General features: G+C 52.3%; 4 protein-coding genes across 4 annotated transcripts; 3 read left to right on the top strand and 1 right to left on the bottom strand.

The window, feature by feature from the left end:
* Window positions 1-1,108: 1,108 nt before the first annotated feature.
* Window positions 1,109-9,156, top strand: V2A60_002921 (type I polyketide synthase; the record flags this gene model as incomplete). Its single annotated transcript, XM_083254265.1, has 4 exons — window positions 1,109-1,351; window positions 1,413-2,200; window positions 2,256-7,920; window positions 7,996-9,156. The coding sequence occupies 4 exons, from the start codon at window positions 1,109-1,111 to the stop codon at window positions 9,154-9,156; spliced, it is 7,857 nt and encodes a 2,618-aa protein (XP_083110391.1).
* Window positions 9,157-10,067: 911 nt separating this feature from the next.
* Window positions 10,068-10,394, bottom strand: V2A60_002920 (uncharacterized protein; the record flags this gene model as incomplete). The annotated part of the gene is made up of 1 exon (XM_083254264.1): window positions 10,068-10,394. The coding sequence occupies one exon, from the start codon at window positions 10,392-10,394 to the stop codon at window positions 10,068-10,070; it is 327 nt and encodes a 108-aa protein (XP_083110390.1).
* A 4,352-nt stretch (window positions 10,395-14,746) lies between these two features.
* Window positions 14,747-17,900, top strand: V2A60_002919 (uncharacterized protein; the record flags this gene model as incomplete). Its single annotated transcript, XM_083254263.1, has 3 exons — window positions 14,747-16,393; window positions 16,451-16,754; window positions 16,804-17,900. 3 exons carry the CDS (start codon window positions 14,747-14,749, stop codon window positions 17,898-17,900), a joined length of 3,048 nt encoding a protein of 1,015 aa, XP_083110389.1.
* Window positions 17,901-19,347: 1,447 nt separating this feature from the next.
* On the top strand, window positions 19,348-22,073 carry V2A60_002918 (glutamine amidotransferase subunit DUG2; the record flags this gene model as incomplete). Its single annotated transcript, XM_083254262.1, has 2 exons — window positions 19,348-20,388; window positions 20,445-22,073. The coding sequence occupies 2 exons, from the start codon at window positions 19,348-19,350 to the stop codon at window positions 22,071-22,073; spliced, it is 2,670 nt and encodes an 889-aa protein (XP_083110388.1).
* Between the last annotated feature and the right edge of the window lie 199 nt (window positions 22,074-22,272).

The following is a 22,272-nucleotide window of genomic DNA, read 5'->3' as shown; positions in this document are numbered from 1 at the left end:
GAAGACGGCCAGTTTGAAGAGGTCCGGACCGAATGGATGGCTTCTTTGATGGTCCATGATGACGGATGCCAACAGACTACCGCCTTGAGAAAACCCAAGGCAGGCATCGAAGGGACCCTCATTTTGAATCAAGTCCATTAAATCCGCCTTGGCCTCCTCCAAGGTGTGGCCACCGAATCCCGGCGAGTACCATGTAAAGAAAGGACCGCGGAAAAGGGTTTTGATTGCTGACAGTCAATAATATTTCTGTCAGTGATAAATAATGAATAACCATCCTGGGTATAACGTACGTTCAACAGGTTCAACATCGAGAAATCCATCAATGAATTCGAATGTTTCGCTGGATTCTAGTGCTGCACGGATTGGGGCTGTTTTGTTGTTGGTGGTGAGTTACAGAATTTATTGCTTGAAACTTAGCATCATTGCACCGACCAGTCTGGATTTCAAGGACCTAAACAAGTATCAGAAATGATTGAGAATGTTCTTGGATCTGGGCCGGGAAACAAACGTACGTGGGAGTTTGTCCCAGCACCATGTAGGCAAAGGAACCTCATTTTGATAGCGATTGAAGAAAGAAGCGAGAAAATAGCCCCTATAGACCTATAAAAATGGTTACGCTTCAAATCACATGTTGTGAGTTGACAGTCAAGGCTCGGCGGATTTCGAAGATAGGCCCGGCCAACATCTTCTCCCTATCAGCTTTTATTTCGAGGCGGTGCGTGGACTACCGAAAATGCTCCGAAGGTGGTATTTCAAACGTCAGCATCCTTCTCCGAGTAAGCCTCATGGCCCGGACGAAAGAAACGAAATCTTCCTTTTCCAAACAATATCGAAATCGAGAAAGGCTCGGAGGGCTGTGCATGTGGCATGAGCCTTGTATGTCCAGCCTCGCGTGAAGGCCTGGGACTTGTTAGATATCGAGAAGATGAGAAGTTCTTAAAAGCAGGAAGTCGTGCTGGCGATTTTGAACGCGTTTCTGTATTGTACTCTAGAGGAAACTGACATCACTTAGCCCCCTCGTGTTATCTTTATCGTACACTTGTTCCGCTCTTCCATCTCAACACATTTCAGTACGGATCGCACTTGAACGGTATATCGTTGTGACAAGATGCCTTTCGTGACCGATGCCGAGTTCGCACAACCGGATGCTCTGGTTCGGGGCATCTTGAAAGAAGACAAGTCGATGCCCATAGCTATCGTGGGCATGTCTTGTCGATTTCCTGGTGATGCTACCAATCCCGACAAGCTCTGGAAGCTGGTCGCGGAAAAGCAAGCTGCATGGAGCGAAGTTCCCAAAGATCGGATGAACGTTGATGCTTTTTATCACCCAAATGCAGAAAGAGCAGGAAATGTATGTCAAGAAACTCCGCCCTCCCAATATTCTTGATACACGGATTAACGTGACGCTACAGATGAATGCCCGGGGTGGACATTTCCTCCAGCAAGACCTCGGGTCCTTTGATGCATCATTTTTTTCCATCTCACCCACCGAGGCAAAGAGTATGGACCCTCAACAGCGCTTACTTTTGGAATGTGTATATGAAGCCATGGAATCTGGAGGCATCAATCTCGAGGACATTGCCGACACGATGACCAGCTGCTATGTCGGCTGCTTTTCACACGATTACTACGACATGGGCGACCGAGATGCCGAAATTGCGCCTATCCACTCCTCAACTGGCAATTCGTCCTCAATTCTATCTAACAGGATCAGCTACTTCTACAATCTGAAAGGTCCAAGCCTGACCCTGGATACTGCTTGTAGTAGCAGTCTTGTGGCGATGCATTTGGCATGCCAGAGTCTACGTTCGGGCGAGAGCAAGCAGGCTGTTGTGGGTGCGACAAATCTGATGTTCATGCCAGATGTTCTGTCAACCATGTCGAACCTGCACTTTCTCAGCCCGGATTCGGTCTGCTATAGTTACGATGAGCGGGCCAATGGTTATGCTCGTGGCGAGGCCGTCACGGCCTTGATACTGAAGCCGCTCGAACATGCCATTCGTGACAATGACACAATCAGAGCTGTTGTTCGGAGCAGCGCCTGTAATCAGGATGGCAAAACATTTGGCATCACTCAGCCATCTCCTGATGCGCAACGCGACCTCATTCGGACGGCCTATCGAGATGCTGGCCTTGAATTTGACGGCACCGACTACTTTGAGGCTCACGGTACCGGTACGCAGGCTGGTGACCCAGTTGAGTAAGCCTTCTTCACTCTGCATCTTGATCCAGGTCTCTCTGACACTTAGCACCAGGTCGAGCGCAATTGGCGCCACGCTCGGACAAAATCGGCCACTGGACGAGCATGGTAAAACGATGCCTCTGTATGTAGGAAGCGTCAAGCCCAACATCGGCCACACAGAAGGTGCCAGCGGGCTCGCTGGTCTCATCAAGGCAGTACTTGCCCTCGAGCATGGCGTAATTCCGCCCAGCATACATTTCCAATCTCCTAACCCAAAGATCGACCTCAAGGGCTGGAACCTCATTGTACCCACCGAGATGATGCCCTGGCCTCGCGGTGGACAGCGCCGAGCCAGTGTCAACTCGTTTGGCTTTGGTGGCACGAACAGTCACGTTATTCTGGACGATGCCTACCATTACCTAGTCAGTCGCGGGCTGCGAGCCGGTCACCGAACATCTCCAAGGACGATTCTTGATGCCAGCAAGACAGTCAGTAGTGGCAATGAAAAGAACGGGACACATCGGCTCCGGGGTAACGGGTACACGATCAGATTCAACGGCGGTTCCAGTGGCATCAGCTCGCCCGAGTCAGAGATAATCCCGCGCTACAGAATCTTCATGTGGTCTACCCATGAAGAGAGCAATGGAGTTCTGAGCAAAGCGAATTTTGCGGAGCATGTTTCTCGGCGCGAAACCGCCGATGAAGAGACTTTCCTGGACAATCTGGCCTACACCCAATGCTCACGTCGAACGCTTCATGAATGGCGCTCCTTTGTCATCGCTAATTCTGTCCAGGACTTGGCCCAGAAGATGCTGGAAACCCATCAGAAGCCAATACGTGCCCCATCCAAGACTTCGAATGTGGCCTTCATCTTCACCGGCCAGGGTGCGCAGTGGTATCGTATGGGCCGGGAGCTCATGCGATACCCTGTCTTCCAGAAGCGTCTTCAAGACTCTGACTGTTTTGTCTCCGAATTGGGCGCAGAATGGTCTGTCATAGAAGAGTTGGAAAAGGATGAAGAGCACTCGCGCATTAATGAGCCGCTCTTTAGCCAAACTCTTTGCACTGTTCTCCAGATGGCATTGGTGGACCTTCTTGCAAGCTGGGGCATCTACCCGCAGAGAGTCATCGGACACTCTAGTGGCGAGATCTCGGCCGCATACGCTGCAGGAATCTTACCTGCCGAGTCAGCCATCAAAGCAGCTTACTTTCGCGGACTTTACTCGAGCTCCGAAAAGCTCAAGTCTGCGAATGGTGCCATGATGGCCGTCGGCTTATCTGAAGAAGACGCCAAGAAGAAGATCGAAGACATCGATCCCAAATTGGGTCGAATTGGCGTGGCTTGCGTCAACAGCCCTAACAATGTCACGATCTCTGGTGATAGTGCTGCACTAGATGCTCTGAAGCAATCACTACAGAGTGAAGGAACTTTCGCTCGACTTCTAAAAGTCAGCACGGCTTATCACTCACACCACATGGAAGCTGTCGCCTTGGAGTACGAGCATTCCCTCGCTGGAATGGAAGTCAACCCTGTTTCTGAAGGCGTGGAGATGTTTTCCACTGTAACTGGTGGCCTGGTCACGGAGACGGATATTTTGGGTCCAAAGTACTGGAGAAAAAATATGGTTTCCTGTGTGCGCTTCAGCGATGGATTGGAAGCCCTCTGCACCAAGCAAGCTAGTAACAAGCGCAGTCGACGTCGAGTAACTTCCACCGTCGACCTGCTTCTTGAAATCGGTCCTCATGCCGCACTTCAAGGCCCCGTCAACCAGACTCTTCGCGCTCCTAGCATACAGCGAAGTGATATTACATACAAGTCAATGCTTTCTAGAGGACAGGACGCATGCGAAACAGCCTTGGAAGCGGCGGCATTCTTATTTGCCAAAGGTGTCCCTGTCAAGCTCTCCCACATCAATGACCCGGATGGCACAGCTCAGCCACAGGTCATTGTCGACTTGCCCTCATACTCCTGGAATCACAGCAAGCGCCACTGGCACGAGTCTCGACTGAGCATAGAGCACCGCTTTCGACGACATGCGCGAACCGACCTGCTCGGGTATCCAGTCAGCGACTGGAACCCCATGGAGCCGCGTTGGAGAAACCTGATCCGGTTACGTGAGCAGCCCTGGGTCAAAGGTCATAGTGTTCAAGGATCCTACATTTATCCGGGCATGGGATACATTTGCATGGCAATCGAGGCTCTTCGTCACATGCGGGAGTTCCCAGAATATGTCAAGCCGGCCGGAGAATTCGCAGGGTATCGCCTGAAGGATATCAAAATCAGCAGCGGTCTCGTAGTCCCATCCAACGACGAAATGGTGGAGACTATGTTTTCCATGAGACACTACAAGGATAGCAGCTCTACCTTCTCTGATACATGGTACGAATTCCGTGTCTTCTCATATAATTCGGGTACCTGGCTGGAGCACGCTCATGGTTTGATCTGTGCTGTGCACAACTCAAATATCGCGAGCACTCAAAATCACTTCTCATATCAGCCAAATCTCGATGCTATCATGGCCTCGAATGACTTTCTAGGCTCACGATCATCCGATAACATGTACGACATGATGGCCGAAGCCGGATTGAACTTCGCCACCCCGTTCCGCAATATGACCGGCACGCTGAAGTCCAATCCCGGTCAAGCCCAAGGTTTCGTCACAGTGCCGAATACAAAGACGTTCATGCCATTTGAGTATGAGTATCCTCATCTGATTCACCCGGCAACGATGGACGGGTTTGTTCAGATGATCTTCCCAGCTTATTTGCACGGAAAACAGGCCTGTCCGGCCGCTTTTGTGCCTATTTCTTTTGAAGAAGTATTCATATCCGACAAGATAAGCAAATCCCCCGAAGAAGTATTCAAGTGCGCTACAACAGTCGCGCCTAGTGGACCCCGTGAACTCGATACTCAAGTGCTCGTCGCTGATGAGTCCACCGGAGAACTTGTGGCCAGCTTCAAATCTATGCAATGCAGAAGACTCGACATCTCTTCTGGTGATGCAGAGGGTGATGGGGCCGCTGCTCGCAAGCTTTGTTTCCATTCCACCTGGCAGCCAGACCCGAACCTTCTGCCGCGGGAAGTGAGTGATCGAATGATGTGTGAGACTCTGCCTGTGGTGCAAGATTCCACTCGCGTTGCGAACCTCGAAACCATCGCGTATTACTTTTATGATAAAGCGCTGAGGAATATCCGCGAGGACCAGGTACAGGACATGAAGCCACACTTTCAAATGTTCTACAAGTATTTGCAGTATCAGCAAACACTGGTCATGTCGAATCAGATTCCTCATCAAACAGCAGATTGGCAAAAATTGGACGATGCCGCTGTCGTTGCCAAGATGGAGGCACTTATTGATCGCCTCGAGCCCACGGATGTCGATTCGCAGATCCTTTGTCGCGTGGGCCGACAGCTAGACAAGATACTGTTAGGAAAAGCCGATCCGCTGGCCATCATGTTAGAAGATGACCGCCTATACCGGTACTATGGGAAAATGATTCCGACCACAACACTCTACCAATATGCAGGGCTTCTATCCAATCAGAATCCAAACATGGACATTCTGGAGATTGGTGCAGGTACCGGTGGTGCTACTGAGAGCATACTCGAAGCTATGGCAGGCAAGGACGGCCGCTATCCTCGATTCAAATCCTACACATTCACCGACATCTCTTCTGGCTTCTTTGAGCAAGCCCAAATCAAGTTCAAGAATTGGGAGAGTTTGCTTGAGTTTCGACGCCTCAATATTGAGGAGGATCCTGTCGATCAAGGCTTCGACAAGCAGTACGATGTGGTTGTCGCCGCTCTTGTTCTGCATGCCACATCAAATATCGACAAAACTATCGAAAACACTCGCAAACTGTTGAAACCAGGCGGCCGTCTTATCATGGTAGAGATATCCAACCCTCTAAACCAGGTGTTCTTACCTTTTGGTTGTACCCCTGGTTGGTGGATGTCGGAAGAGGGTTATCGTCAATGGGGACCTACTATGAGCGAGGATTTATGGGCCAAAGCCCTACAGCGTCATGGTTTTGGTGACTTCACGTTGGGTGCTCCAGACAACCTCGAACCAAAGGACGAACAAGGTCGGGTATGGTCGTGTGTGGCGTTGGACCGTACGACAGAGCCCTGCGAAGAGCAAGCGGAGTCAGTGGTCATAATCACCGACGACGATATCTCCCCTTTGTCAGGAATAGTACAGAGTGAGATCAAAAAGCTTGGTAACGACCTCGGACTGTCTACAAAGGTTGTTTCAATTTCCCGAGTCGCGGAAACGTCGCTGAAGAACAGCTTCTGTATTTCGATTGCTGAACTCGACCGCGCCATCATTCGGGATCTTCAACCTCAAGAATTCGATGCCTTGCAACATCTGAGAACTGCAAAGGCCATCTTGTGGGTTTCGGAGGGTGCATGCGGCTCCTCGACGCGGCCCGACGCGGCGCTCTTCCAAGGTCTCGCGCGAACCCTGCGGACTGAATATGAAAACGTGAAATTCTACACGGCAGACTTTGATTACATCGACCGCGCCGCTCCTGAGAAGACAGTTGATGAGCTCAAGAGGTTATTTGGGTATCTTTTCCAGTCTGGCACTGAGGAATGTGAGTACTTGTATCAGAGCGGTTGCTGGCAAATTCACCGGGTAATCGGCCAACCCGATGTCAACCGCACCATTCATGACCGCGTCGCCGGAGATGATACCCGGCAACAAAACATTGAGCAGCAGCCTTTCTATCAAGAGAATCGCCCACTAAAATTGAATATCAACACCCCCGGGCTTCTTGACACCTTGGTTTTTGAGGACGATACCCGCTTAACCGAGCCCTTGGCTGCACATGATGCTGAGGTGGAAGTCAAGGCATCAGGCGTCAATTTCCGAGACATCATGATCAGTACCGGACAGATGGCTGATACAGCTCTTGGATTCGAATGTTCGGGAGTTGTCACGCAGATTGGTGCGGACGTTACCAACGTCAAGGTCGGGGATCGTGTGACCGTCTGGAGTCGCAACACCTACTGTAACTACTTGCGCAATGATGCCAGAGTGATGCAGCGCATTCCCGACGATATGAGCTTTGCCGTGGCCGCCTCTATTCCGATTGTCTACGCCACCGTTGTTTACGGCCTGTCATACCTCGCGCATCTGTCGAAAGGTGAATCCATTTTAATCCATGCCGCGGCTGGCGGTGTCGGTCAAGCGGCCATCATGTACGCCAAGATGATTGGCGCCGATATTTTTGTCACGGTAGGAACGCAAGCGAAGCGAGACTTGGTTCGTGAGCAGTTTGGTATCCCCGAGGACCGCATCTTCAACAGCCGCGATCTAAGCTTTGTGCGCCAGATCAAGGAAGCGACTTGCGGACGCGGCGTCGATGTGATCTTGAACAGCTTGGCTGGTGAGGCGCTCAGCGCCAGCTGGGGCTGCATTGCCATGTTTGGTCGCTTCATCGAGTTGGGCAAGAAGGACATTATTCAAAACAGATTCCTGGACATGGAACCGTTCTCGCGAAATGTCAGCTTCCACGCAGTGGATTTGAATACTGTCCGCTGGTCCAACGTACCGCTTGCATCCCGATTACTTCTTGAAGCCATGGAGCTGATTCGTTCTAAACGGCTTGAAACGATTCCCTCTATCAAAACCTTTTCGATGGCTCAGATTGAGGAGGCATTCCGGTTCATGCAAGCCGGTAAACATGTTGGAAAGGTTGTTGTCGTCCCAGGTGTAGACGACATTGTCCCGGTAAGGCATTGATGTACCCCGCCACCAACGTGCCTTGTGACAGCATACTTATCCTTGTGTTACTCTCTCATCTAGGCTTATCCAGTGGTTTCGGGTCCGTTGACCCTCTCTCCTGATGCTTCATATCTAATCGCCGGCTTCGGAGGCTTGGGAGAGAGCTTAGCCCGTTGGTTAGCTGCCCATGGAGCCCGAAATCTCATCTTTGCCTCACGTTCCGGGGCCCAACGACCTGCCATGAAGAATTTACTTGAGGAACTTCGCCAGAAGAACGTAAGGGCCGAGGCCCTCTCTGTCGACGTGACCGATGCGCAAGCTTTGAAGTCTGAACTTGGCCGAGTTGCCGAATACATGCCACCCATCCGGGGTATGATCCAGGCTGCCATGGTTCTCGATGATCAGATTTTCGAGAACATGTCATTGGAGTCCTTCAATCGCGCGCTCAAGCCCAAGGTCGACGGGACTTGGAACCTGCACGTCGCTACTGCTGACCAACCACTGGATTTCTTTGTTATCCTCTCCTCGGCCGTTGGTGTTCTAGGTAATTCCGGTCAAGCAAACTACGGTGCTGGAAATACCTACCAGGACGCCCTCGCTGCGCATTTGCGATCTCTCGGCCGGCCAGCAACAGCCATTGATCTAGGGCTCATGATTGATGTCGGCGCGGTCGCTGAGGAGGAGAGCGGCATCAAACTGCGCAACCTGAAGCGAAAGGGATACGTGGGCGTGACGGAAGCTGAACTGCTTGCTAGCATGGAGCTGATCATTCAAGGAACTCAGAAGGAGCATACGTCTGTCATCATTGCCGGCATCGACACCAGTGAGGCAGGCAGTGAAGTATCGTGGATGTCCAGTCCCATCTTCTCTCACCTGTCCATGCTTGATATTCTGCCCGGTGGTAGCTCTGTGGACCAAGGCACGCAATCCACTCTGGCCTTGCTCAAGGAAGTTACTTCGTTTGCAGATGCATCTGCCATCATCCTTGAGGCGATCCGAGTGAAGCTGAGCCGTAACCTGATGATTGAGCTGGCGGAGTTGGACCCCACGCGCCCAACAAGCGCTTACGGCATCGACAGTCTGATTGCGGTGGAGTTGCGTAATTGGCTCCTGAAGGACCTCAAGGTCGACTTTCCCGTCTTTGAGATTTTGCAGGCGAGCAGCCTGCAGAGCCTTGCACTTCTGGTCACAGAGAGAACTAGCTTCGCGAAACCAACGGGAGAGGTGCAAGAAGGCTCTTGAAGGCAGGTCTTCTCCCTCTTCGAACGTCTGAGCGCGGGTAGCGGCATAAAGACTTGAATTTTCAGACAATCAGAGGAAACTCGACAACGCAGAGCCTGATGCTGGTTGAAGGGGAATTTGCTAAGGGGGTCCCTGGCGGTGTTGGAGAAGCGGGCTGGAGCCCTGGCATGGTCAGATGACACGACGGCGTCGAAGAAACCAGTCTTTGTATTGCTTCACTACTTTCTACTGCTGAGAGAGCCGGACTTTTAGCAGGGAGTTTGATAATATAGTCAAAAATGAATTTTAGATATAGTGCGGCTCAAAGAAAACTTGGCCTTGTCATCAAGCGGGTCGTAACCAACTGAGAAAAAAGAATAGCTAATAGATCTTACAATTCAATATCGATACTAGTTCATATTTTGAGGAGTCATTCAACGCTGTAAATTTTTATTTGATTGCTGAACATGACGATGGCGAAGAGATGGTGCCGTATACTTGACCGGCGAAACGAGAGCAGTAACACGAGACGCGAGCAATGGGCCATGTTAGCCTATTCGAGAAACACGATGATTTTTGAACCCCTCTGGATCCATGCATGGGCGGAATTTGTGACATAAGTAGGGCTCAAATACATTGATAAGAAATCTTGAATTTGCAATGAATAAGTAGACTAGAGCTACAAAGATCTTGGAAAAAGCAAACTTGGCAGAACATGCTTGAACGATATTGTGATAGCCGCCATAACCCTGCTCCTCGGTCGAACATGGATTAGCATGTCCAAAGGTCCCGTAATCTCCATGTCGCTTTTACCGTTGCCAATCATCTTCACTCATCGATGGTTCCATACATTGCAACTATCAAACTGGCTCAGATCTTCAACAGGGGAGGACAAGTGTGACTCAAGTCGAATCTGAGGCCTGATGTCCGGCTTAACAAGACCAAAAGAAGGACCCGAGAGCGTTGCAGGAAGTATCTCCCTTGTTGCAATCGTAGCATTTGTCCGAAGCTTTGGCGTCCGTACAAACACCGGTAGATCCTTCCCAGCAGTTGTTGGTGTGGTGGCCTCTGATGTTCTGGCCTAGCCCGCCGTCATACACAATTTTGAACGAGCTCCACGACCCGGTAGGTGCGCATGTATTGTCCCAGACGTTTCGTTCACCGGCCTCGACTTGACAGTTGCGATCGTGATAAACCTTGACGATGGCTGCGTTGGTGAACCCGACCAGGGCGAGCAGGGAAATCTTGCTGAGCATCATTTTGGTAGGATAGTTTTTTGATTGATTCGTGAGTAATATGGTTTCTGGCCAGTGAGCTGTGTGTTGATGCAAGAGAATATTTTGCCATTGACGAGCGGCCAGCTGGGACTTTTATAATCGGTCTTGATCATTCTTGCGCACAGCAACTCGGTGTTGGGCTTGGATCGTCGGGCGAAATGAGGAGACTTGACCATTCTGCTCTGAATACCAAACGTAGAAGATCAGACTTGATCAGGCCTAGAAGATTCGCTTGGCAACTCCGCTATTTCCGGGGTATCATGAAAAGTTGATGGCATTCGTGAATGTTGCCACCACATCCAGTCTTGTTTCGTAATTGTTGCTCGTTCAGCAAGGCTCGCAGAAAAATACTCCCCAATCGAAACCTAATCAACCTTGGAATGTCTCAGCTCAGGTGTACTGTCCCAGACAGCTCCGGCAGATGATGTGGCTGGCCGCTTCCGATGCTCATCACGTATCTTGGCAATTGCTCAGACACTAACACGGGCTAGAGCAGGACCCTGAGTGGTCAAATAGGTGATCGCGATAGACGATCGCGACAGAGCCACCCGGCTCTCAGCCCTGTCTCACAGAATGGACCCGGCACAGCATAAGACTGTCACCGTAGCATCTAACCAAGTCGTTTCATGCTGACATCCTCGTGCGCAGAAACTTCGTCCTTGGCTTGCATTAAAAGTCTACTTGCCCGTGGCCTTCGTTTAGTAGATTGTCGCTTGCGCAAGTTGGACAAGGAAACGTGCTCGAAGAGGCGTACGACATTCGTTCCAACTATCAGCGAGGCTGTGAGCGACGCAATGAATCCCTCAAATGGCCGCGTACCTAACATGACTTGCTACTCCCAGACAGCCTTACTCACAGTAGGATGAACGATTTTCAGCGCATGTTCATCCTACATGAAAAGTCGGAGATGTGTGCTTCAATCGTGTACTACACCATGACGTCTACAGCTCAGAGATGATGTACGGTACTGTTCAAGTTCGCCGTGTCACTTTAAACACGATTCAATTCATGTTTGTGTGGATGTTTTCAAGATGCGTCGAAGTGAGTTGCCCGATGAATATTTAGCAGCAACAACCGTGATGATTACCTTTGTAAATCAGCAACCGAGGAAAAAAGGTACAGTGCCCTAGAAGGAGTCTAGTTCGATGGATTTTATCCGTGTTTCCTCCCTAGATTCAGGTTCAATCTGGACATTGAAACATCAGATTTACATCCTACCAGGCACTGCTGTCCGGCCTGCTGCTGGCGATGCCGTAAGGCGTACACGGGCCGCGCGCCATGCTGATCGTCGTGAGCCTGGGCGGCGTCATTACGCAGACGCTCTGCCTGAACATCAGTAGGTAAATTTCTACTCTATCATGTTTCAATTTTTTTTTCGCCTCCGCTCGCCTCCCTTTTGGTAAATCCTGTCAAGTTTGCTGTTGGCTAACCAAGAGTTTCAAATGAAGCCCAGTTCTCAGACGTCTTTGATCTGAGCTGGATTTGAGGTTGCGTACTTGTTGGCTCAGTCATTGGTGACAAAACTTTGGCCGGCTGGGTGATATCTACACTGTGTGTAATATGATCGCGACAAAAGTTTATGGGTAAAATATCCCCTCCTCGACAGCCGGTGATCTTAGTACCGTTATTTATTCATGCTAAAGGGCCGAAATTTTCTTTTTTATGACGTCTGCTAGCACGTTCAATACTTTGATAGAAGTTTTTCTTGTCTACTGAGCTATGAATGTTCGGTCTGTATTCGCGTAATCGCTTGGCTATATCCTTTTTGTCATTCAACTGTGTTTATCGTTTACTTTGCCTCGTGAGCCCGCCTCCGGCGTACGGGCCAAGGAGGCGGACGGCAGCGCCTCGCCCTGTCAAGCCATCTCGCACGCTTTTCACGGAGCAAAAGAAGGTGACTTTGGTTTTCGCAAACTGTTTCCACAGGACTGATAGCTCGGTCTCCTGCTCATAAGCCTTATGATTTCTACCATTGGCTTCCGATAGGCGGATATCCGACAGCAATACGCGACACATAGATATGGATGGTCCTGGTCCAAAGCGAGTAAAAACTCTTCGTAGCTCCTGGTGGAATTGTTTCGTTTTTGCTTTTCCTAACGGCTTTTTATACTAATCCATTTTCTGGCCCGCAGACTGGTTTGGTGGTCTCCATCACCTCTACGGCGACGCTTCGTCGTGACGGTGATTCTTGTCCCTGTTTTAAGTGAGCAGTTGATCAAGACACGCTCGGCTTTGCATGAGAAAAGATCTCATCGTTGCCCAAGTCGGCATTCTGTCACTAGCAATTGGCAGCCTTTTCGTGGGGTTAGTTAGCCCGGACGTTGGAGCAGTTTGGAGCAGCGCTTGTCTTTTGCATGACAGAGAGCTGCCAGATGCCTGCCATTATCTGTACAGCTGCGGTCATGGCAGGTTCTGATAGTATTCAAAGGGGAATGAACGGCTCTCTGTACATGGCTGTTGTTTTCATGAACAATGTAGTGGCTATCATCACCAGACCAGGTATTTCTTGGCTCCTTCGTATCGGCATGAGCGGGGGGGGATTGGGTCGGTCTTCCTTTTTTGCCGAGGCTTCCATTCAAGTAATTACTATTCTCATAGTCCTTAGCACTAGGAAGAGCCGCTATAGACACCTCCAAGAACGTCTAGAGGGATAAGTCTCAGGCCCTGGCGAATAGACCCATCTCATCATGACAGTGGCTGTTAGTTGTGGGGTGGGACGATTTTGTTGCCCTTGGACTTGTCTCTTGCTGGCTTCCGTGCAGTAGCTTAAGATTTCCACTTGGTGAAATGCACATCCTGATTGTCTTTAGAGACTGTATCATGTGCTGTGCAAGGCAGCTTCTCGGCCTCGAGAGCCCGCAGCCGGTGTAGTGACGAGGGCGCGATGGATGAGAGAACGTGACGACAGCGCGTGAGCGGTTGCAATTTCCAGAGTGCCGATGGGCTATATAACGATAAAAACACGATGCTGGGGATGTATTTGGTGTCTTGGCAAACTGGATGAGGAAGTTTGCATCGGTGGGCTTGCATTGGTGGAGTGGCCAAGTATTGGCCATGATGGCTGTGCGGGTGGTATCAGATGGCTAATGTTGAGGGCGAGGTGGTGAGGCAATATGCCAACCTGTACCTACCTAGGTACCTGAACTGCATGCACGAATGCATGGCGTGAGGATGCACAACATTAACTAACGGATAGAGGCCATCTGACCCGGATCCTTACGCGGTCCATAGTGGTGAAGGTGTTGCAAGAAAACTCTGGAAAATTTTCAAGTCTGGCACTTTAATTTCACTTTAATTTTTCTCTTGTTTTTCTTTTGTTTTCAGTTCTTTTATTCTCTTCAGGCAGAAGGGAGCTTCCCACACTCAGGTAGGTAGACGTTCCTTGCCTTGGAGAGCTTTCGCGAGTGGGGGGATGTTTGGCACCGGTGATTCGTGGTTGCTCGTTGCCGATGGACCAGTGCGGGGGACGGCAGCAGGCCAACAGGCCAACAGGCACAGGCAGACAGGCTAACAGGGTACCTGAGCTCAAGCGGCCCCAGTGGATCTACAGCGGCCGTGGGGGGGCACGGGGGGCTTTGGGCAAGTGCTGCAGCGGCGAAGCATGTCCCCCACTAGCCACCCGCTTAAGCCCCTCTGGTGGCGCGGCAGACGGCAAACGGCGACGGCCAATGTGAAGAAGAAGAGGCTTCCCACCGGACCTGCCGCTCTACATCTCAAAAATGACGGTATCACTGTGAGAGAAGAGCATCATATACTTGCGTGCTTTTCTCTTGTAACATATCAAGGAAAAAAAGGCAAGAAAAAAAACCATCTTGTACGGAGTACCAGTGACTAGTTGATCGGAACGAGCTGCAAACGGGCCAGCGGGTTTACGGGTACCTCGCCAAGAGCTACTAACACAATGCCCCATAGAGGCCTCGTGATTCCCTGTCCGTCCCCGCTAGATCCTCCCCGCCCTCCCAACATTGTGGCTGCCCACCCTCCCAGCGACTACACTGTTCCTCTTGTCGGCTGACAAGCCTTAGCATCTATACAATTGCAACCCGGCATCAAGTGACACTCGTCTTCACTCTGTCAATATTCTAACCTTGTTTTCTCAATCAGGAAGGTTGCTGTTTCCATAGTCAACCGCCCGTGATATTCTCATGGCACGAACCGTTTTTTGAAATATAAATACAAACTCCCGGTCCGCCATTCCAAACTTGTTACTCTGCACACTTGCAACCACGAAACTCAACCTCCTCTGACTGTTTCAACAATATCGGCATTTTGACCTCCTCAAAAGATCAAACCTCATCCTCCCCTGCCAACTCGGCTCACCCACGCGCACGGCAATGACGGAGGCGCACCTGTTCCCGGGCAGCGTTCCGGACTGGAGCACCCAGAAGGTCATCCACCGCAACACCCTCTATCCCAGGAGCCACTTCTATCTCTATGATAATGAAGAGCAAGCCTTGACCCGAGATATTACAAAAGCCAAGGTCCAATGTCTTTCTGGTACCTGGAAATTTGCCATTTCCAAATCCCCCTTTGAGGGACCCCGCCACTTTTACCGCAAGCACTTTGACACCTATGGCTTCTCCGACATCAACGTCCCCGGCCACTGGCAGCTCCAGGGGTACGGAAAGGGTCCTCACTACACCAATTTCGACTATCCTTGGCCCTGTGATCCCCCCAATATTCCTTACGAGGACAACGAGTGTGGTCGCTACGTGACGCGCTTCCACGTCGGCGACCACTTCGACCGTCATCAGCTTCGCCTTCGGTTCGAGGGCGTTGACTCTGCATTTACCGTCTGGCTCAACGGCGAGGAGGTAGGTTACTCCCAGGGCGCCCGCAACCCAAGCGAATTTGACGTCACCAAGCTGGTTGAGCTGGGCCGCGAAAACGTGCTTGCTGTCGAGGTGTATCAACGCAGCGACGGCAGCTACATCGAAGACCAGGACGAGTGGTGGCTGAGCGGCATCTTCCGTGACGTCTATCTCCACGCGTTTCCCGAAATTCACCCCACTGACGTCTTTGTTACCACGGATTTGGACGGCCATTTTGTAGATGCCACATTGAATGTCAAGCTGGATACGAGCGCATCCTCACGTGTCGAGCTGAAACTTCTTGATCACACAGGCCAATGCATCGTCTCAGACACAAAGTCTATCGACGGCTCCGGCAAGTTCTCTTTGCCCGTCAAAAACCCCCACAAGTGGACTGCTGAGACGCCATATTTATACACCGTCGTCCTGAATTTCCTTGACGGACAAGGCTGCAGTCTAGCCCAGCGGGTTGGGTTCAGGGTAGCTGGTTTGATCGATGGCGTCTTCTGTGTCAATGGAAAGCCAGTCAAGTTTCGTGGCACAAACAGACATGAGCATCACCCTGACCATGGTCGAGCGGTTCCATACGAGTTTATGCGACGTGATTTGCTCACCATGAAGCGCCACAATCTCAACGCCATCCGCACCTCTCACCAGATCAATGACCCTAGGCTATACGATGTTGCTGATGAGCTCGGTCTTTGGATCCTCAACGAGGCCGATCTTGAATGCCATGGCATGTTCCGTCTTAAAGATAACGCCCTGTCCGACAGCCCAGACTGGACTGAAGCCTATGTTGACCGGGCAAGACAGATGGTCTGCCGCGACAAGAATCACCCATGCGTTGTAATTTGGTCTCTGGGCAACGAGTCGTTTTACGGAAGAAACCACCAAGCTATGTATGACTACATCAAGAGTGTCGACCAGACACGCCTCGTTCACTACGAGGGTGACCAGCAAGCCAAGACGGTCGACATTTTCAGCCGCATGTATTCTGAGGTCAAGTGGATTGAAGAATTCGCCAAGGAGCGTGATTGGGTCAAGCCACTGGTCATTTGCGAGTTCTTGCACGCCATGGGAAACTCTTGCGGAAACGCCAAGGAGTATGTCGATGCATTCTACAAACACCCTCGTGTCATGGGAGGCTTTGTTTGGGAATGGAATAATCATGTATGTATCAGACCTGACTCACTCACATGATGATGCCCATATGCTGACCGCCTTCAGGGCCTGCGCACCAAGAGCAAAGACGGAGAAGAGTATATGGGATACGGAGGTGACTTTGGTGACCAGCCGAACGACAAAAATTTTGTCATGGACGGCATGATATGGTCGGACCATGTCCGTGGCCCAAATCTGGTTGAGTACGCGAAAGCTATTGAGCCAGTGCAGACTGTTTCGCTGCAAGGCAATACTCTGACAGTCATAAATCGCTACGACTTTATTGGCCTGGAGCATATCGAGGCGACCTGGGAAATCAGAGCGGACGGCGTGAAGAATCTTGCGAGCGGCAACATTACAATCCCGGCTTGTACGTGGAATCCTTTCCCTGCTCTCAATCCAGACTAACGAGAATGTAGCGGCCAAGCCACATGGTGAAGCGACAGTCAAGCTCGAGGGCTACAGTTCCGAGATTACCAACAAGCTAAGTGTTGAGTCGTATGTTTTTATCTCTTTCAAGCTTCGGGAGGACACGAATTGGGCAAAGGCAGGCCACCAGCTGGCATTTGGCGAGATCCAACTTTCCAAGCCTGCTGCCATATCCGAGTCGCTTCCCATGCAGCTCACCTCGGCGAGGGCGCATATCCGCAAAGCTTCTGACACGGGACTCCAAATCACCTCGGCAAGCGGTGCCTCAAAATGGAGTTTCAACATTGTCCGCGGCATACTCAACGGCTGGAATAGGTCGAGCCAGCCGGGCTTGAACCTGCTGTCAGAAGGGTTCTACATGGACTTTTACAGAGCCCAAACAGACAACGACAGCCACGGCCATGGCAGAAGGTGGAGCGATAGCCGTCTTCACCAAACAGGCATGAATGTGCGACAGGTGAAGTGGATGTCCATCTCTGGCGGAGCTCAGATTGAAGTGACGGCCAGAATCGCGCCTCCCGTGCTCGCGTGGGCCGTCGACACCGTGTTCACGTACACGTTCCGCGGCGATTCCATCCACCTGCACGTGCACGGGATCGCGCACGGCAACGATCTTCCCGACACGTTTGCCCGGTATGGCATCTCGGCCGGGGTCAAGGGCGTCAGCAACGTGACCTGGTGGGGGCGAGGCCCCGGCGAGTCGTACCGCGACAAGAAGCTGTCGCAGTCGGTGGGCAACTGGGCGTCGAGCGTGGACGACTTGTTTGTCGACTATGAGTTCCCGCAGGACGGCGGGAACCGCACCGACGTCCGGCAGGTCGAGCTGCACGGCGAGAACGGGCGGATCCTGCGGGCCAACTTTGGCGCGCAGGACGGTGCCAGCTTCAACGCTCTGCGCTACGGCACCATGGACATTGACGCCGCGCAGCACCCGTACGAGCTGCGACGCAAGAAGAGGCCGGACTGCGTGGTCAAGCTGGACTGGCTGCACCACGGTCTTGGCGGCGCATCGTGCGGTCCCTGGACGCTGCCGCAGTACTGCCTGTACACGAACCGCGAGTTTGATTTCCAAGTCTTGCTGGATTAAGGCGTGATCTTTTTTTTTCTTTTTCTTTTTCTTTCTTTTCTCTTTTCTTCTTTCTTTCTCTCTTCTTCTTTCTTCTCTTTTTTTGCTTCTTCCTTTTAAGGACTGGCCGAGATGGCTCGATACTTTGGTATAGTTGTATGGTCTGTTTTCAGGATACTTGTTGGTAATAAATGACATCTGCCTTGAAAGTTGATTTGGTCAAGATAACGTGCTGATCACACAAGTATGCCATGTTACAGTAGCCTTGCAGGGGGGGAGGAAGAGCACGCATACTTGCATACCGCGGCACAACTCCGTCCCCCTTTTCGCCGGAATAGACTCGTGCTGTTTTACCTGAACCTGACGAATACTTACCGCCACATGCAGGAGCTGGGCTACCAACCAACCAACCCTACCTTATTCAGTAGGCCTTGTCCCTCACCGATCTTTCCTACTTACCTACGTTGTACAAAGTAGGAACCCAAGTATAGCAGAGCCTTGGGTGCAAGCCCAGGAAGCGGGTAGTGCTGCAAAGGACCCGATTTGTTTTATATATAATCCACCCCCCTTGCGAGATGCGCGCGCCGCGCAGCCACAGACAGACAGGGTCAGCCAAATTTTCCTTGTTGGGCGCCGCTGAAGTGAGCCATATAAAGGGTTGACAATTCGCTCACTTTTCTTTTTTTTTTGTGCCAGAGGAGAAGAAAGTTTTGACATTTTGGTCCTTTTTTTTGTCTTTTTGCCCTTCTCTCTCTTGCTGCCCAGGAGACGGGAAGCATGGCTCCTCCTGGTATTCTTCACAGTGACAGCGTTGCTGAGCCCGCACTCACGGCTGCTGTTGTTAGTCCCGGCTTGTCCAATTGCGATGGATGCGATAAGATTGCCAAAGCAGAGCACCTCCTGCGACGAAGAGAAACTCCAGAAAAAAGTAAGAAAATTGTGTGTTTCTTTTTCTTTTCCCCTTTTTTTTGGAGATGCATTTCCAAGTCGTCGTCTTCACTTTTTTTTTCACGACCTTTGTGTGACTCACTCAGAGTCAAAAGGCACTGCGCCGCCCGCAAGGCAACGGCCCAGCACACCTTCAGTATTCCCCACTAATAAAAATCGCAATGACACAATTCCAGCACACCATCGTCCATGCTATATCGGACCTGCACACAGCTTCGTGACTTGTCACTGGCAGAAATTGAGCTCGATTGTATTACTTTAGGGCCTTTGCTTTTTTTCGTCCCATTCTACCTTTTTCCCTTTTCATTCTCCTTTGACTTTCTACATTATCCCTCTCTCTCTCTCTCTCTCTCTCTGGGACCCCCCGACGTGGACAGACGTCGACGTTAGTGCAGCCGACCTGAACCCTCCACACCCACCCACCACCGATGCCCGCCTCGTCCGTCCCTTTGCTTGATTCCGGCAACTGCACGCGACCACACAGAGCTTCGGGCTCAATCCACGTCGCACTTGTTTCAACATGCCGTCGCTCACACCGAATCCAGTCGTCGCCACCGCGGCATCCCTTGGCGGGCCGCCGCCCGAGGCCGCGCCCGAGAGCCAGCCCAAGCTCCTCCACAGCCTCAAGCACGGCAGCGCCATCCTCGCCCTCGCGGCGAGCCCCGAGCACGACGCCATCTACGCCGGCACCCAGGACGGCGAGATCATAGCCTGGTCGCTCTCGACCTTCCACCAGCTGCGGCACGTCCAGGCCCACAAGCGCAGCATCCTCTCGCTCTTCCTCTCCCCCGACGGCGCCCTGCTCTTCTCCAGCGCCGGCGACCCCATCATCAACGTCTGGTGCCCGCGCACGCTGCGCCGCCTCTACGAGGTCTACGGCACCTACGACGTCGGCGACGTCTTCAGCACCGCCTACAGCGCCCAGCACGACACCCTCTACCTCGGCGCCCAGAACACCTCCATCCAGTGGGTGCGCCTCGGCGACCCGGCCGCCGTCGTGCCCGCCGGCTCCCAGAAGCACCCGGACCGCCGCAACCACCGCTTCTTCGACTCCAAGGCCGTCGGCGGCGGCGCGAGCACCCCGAGACGCAACGAGGACCGCTGGGCCCGCATCCCCCGCGCCGCCACCGTCCTCGAGATTGACAGCGGCTCCATCCTCAACTTTGCCCACTACGGCTACGTCTACTGCATGCTCGTGGCCAAGGGCCCCACCGTCCTGGTCGACGAGGACGACGACGTCTTGATCTCGGGCGCTGGCGACGGCACCATCAAGCTCTGGGCCCTCGGCCGCGGCACGCGAGAGGGCCTCGACAAGGACGAGCCCGACCGCGGCACCCTCGAGGAAATCATGACCCTGGGAACCGACGACGCCGAATCTGTGCTGTCCTTGGCCATTGACGGCTCATTCCTCTACTCCGGAAAGCTCGACGGCATTGTCGAGCTGTGGGACCTCGACACGGCGCAGAAGCTGCGCGTCATCAAGGCCGGCGAGTCCAACATCATGGCCTTGCAAATGGCCTACGGCTTCCTCTGGACTGGATCTACGGACGGTTATGCAAGCGTAAGTACACACCACGGGGAGCAGCGCAGGACGGCCCAGCTAAACCTCGAAACTAGAAATTCAGCACTGTGCATTACGGCAAATACCAGCACCCGACAGACAAAATTGCCCAAAAGTACCAGTGCCTCGGTCGCTGGAAGGCCCATCAAGGCAAGATTCTAGCTTCTACGGCCGTAAACTACCACAACGAGCAGTTTTACATAACCGGAGCCAATGATGAAAACATTAGCATCTGGGAGGTCCCCGGCTCCGACACGATTGCGGAAGAGGCGGCAGAGGGCGGAGACGATCCTCTGCTCTCCACTTTGGTAGATTTTGTCTCTTACAAGACGGTCTCCTCAAAGCCCGAGTTTGCAGAAGACTGCCGCCGAGGCGCCACGTTCCTCGGCGCTCTGTTCAAGCGCCTGGGCGGTGACGTTGAGATGCTCAGCACAGAAAAGGGACACAACCCCGTCGTCTACGCCAAGTTTTCGGCCAAGCAGGAGTCGGCCGAGACTCGGAAACGCATCCTGTTTTACGGTCATTACGATGTCGTCGCTGCCGACAATGAGGCCGGCAAGTGGGCGACGGACCCATTCACGGTGACCGGTATCAACGGATACATCTATGGACGTGGCGTCAGCGACAACAAGGGTCCGATCGTAGCGGCCCTCTATGCCGTAACAGACCTGATGCAAGCCAAGAAGCTGGAGAATGACATCATCTTTCTCATCGAGGGCGAAGAAGAGTATGGGTCGCGAGGCTTCAAGGAAGCCGTGCGGCAACACAAGGATCGCATTGGACACATTGACTATATTCTGCTGGCCAACAGTTACTGGTTAGATGACGAGGTACCTTGCCTCACCTATGGTCTTCGCGGTGTCCTGCACGCAACTGTCTGCGTCGATTCGCCGCGACCTGACACTCATTCCGGAGTCGATGGCTCCTTTATGATGAACGAGCCGCTCTCAGACTTGACTTATATCGTTTCCCGGCTCAAAGGCGCAGGTAATCGAGTGCAGATGCGTGGGTTCTACAGCGGTATCCCAGCACTGACACCAGCCGAAGAAGCACGATACGATGACATTGTATCAATTCTGAAGCGCGGTCGCTCCGACAACATTTCAGAAGAGACTCTCAAACAGTCGCTGATGGCGCGGTGGCGTGAGCCTAACCTCACTGTTCACAGCTACAAAGTGTCCGGCCCCGACGGCAGCCTGGTCAGCAGTCACGCCAACTCGCACATCAGCATACGTCTCGTGCCCGGCCAGGAGGTCAACGACGTTGCCCAAGAGCTCACCCAGTTTCTGCGGCAGCAGTTCGCCACGCTGGAATCGCAGAACCAGCTGAGCATTAGCATCGACAACAAGGCCGAGCCATGGCTCGGCGACACCACCAACAGCATTTTTCGCACTCTCGAGCAGGCCATCATCGAGGCGTGGCCCGACTCGTTTGACACGGACAGCCCGGGCAAGGCCCCGTCCGGCCCCAGGAACAAGGTGTCCAAGCCGCGCGGTCCCCTCTATATCAGAGAAGGTGGCTCCATCCCCGCCATTCGGTTTTTGGAGAAGGAGTTCAAGGCGCCGGCCGCGCATCTACCGTGCGGTCGCGCGAGCGACTCGGCGCACTTGAGCAACGAGCGCATGAGCGTCGTGAACTTGCTGAAGGCGCGGGAGATTATGGGCAAGGTCTTTCGTCGTCTGTAGAATTAGGAAACCCTGCATAAGAGCATGGGAGCAGCGCATGATACCCTGATAGGCGGTGATATTTTTATTTGCTTTTTGCGTTCCGATGATGAAATAGAATAGAGCAGCCAAGTGATTGTATCAATAAAATGTACAGCATATTTAACTGAATTCTTTTATTCAATTGCGCGAATCCGGTCTGTCTGGTCGTGTCATTGTC

The sequence above is a fragment of the Cordyceps javanica genome, chromosome 2 (genome assembly GCF_051103115.1).
Source record: "Cordyceps javanica chromosome 2, complete sequence".
NCBI lineage: Eukaryota > Fungi > Ascomycota > Sordariomycetes > Hypocreales > Cordycipitaceae > Cordyceps > Cordyceps javanica.
The sequence above is the reverse complement of the archived record's forward strand: the minus strand, read 5'-3'. Positions and strand labels throughout refer to the sequence as shown.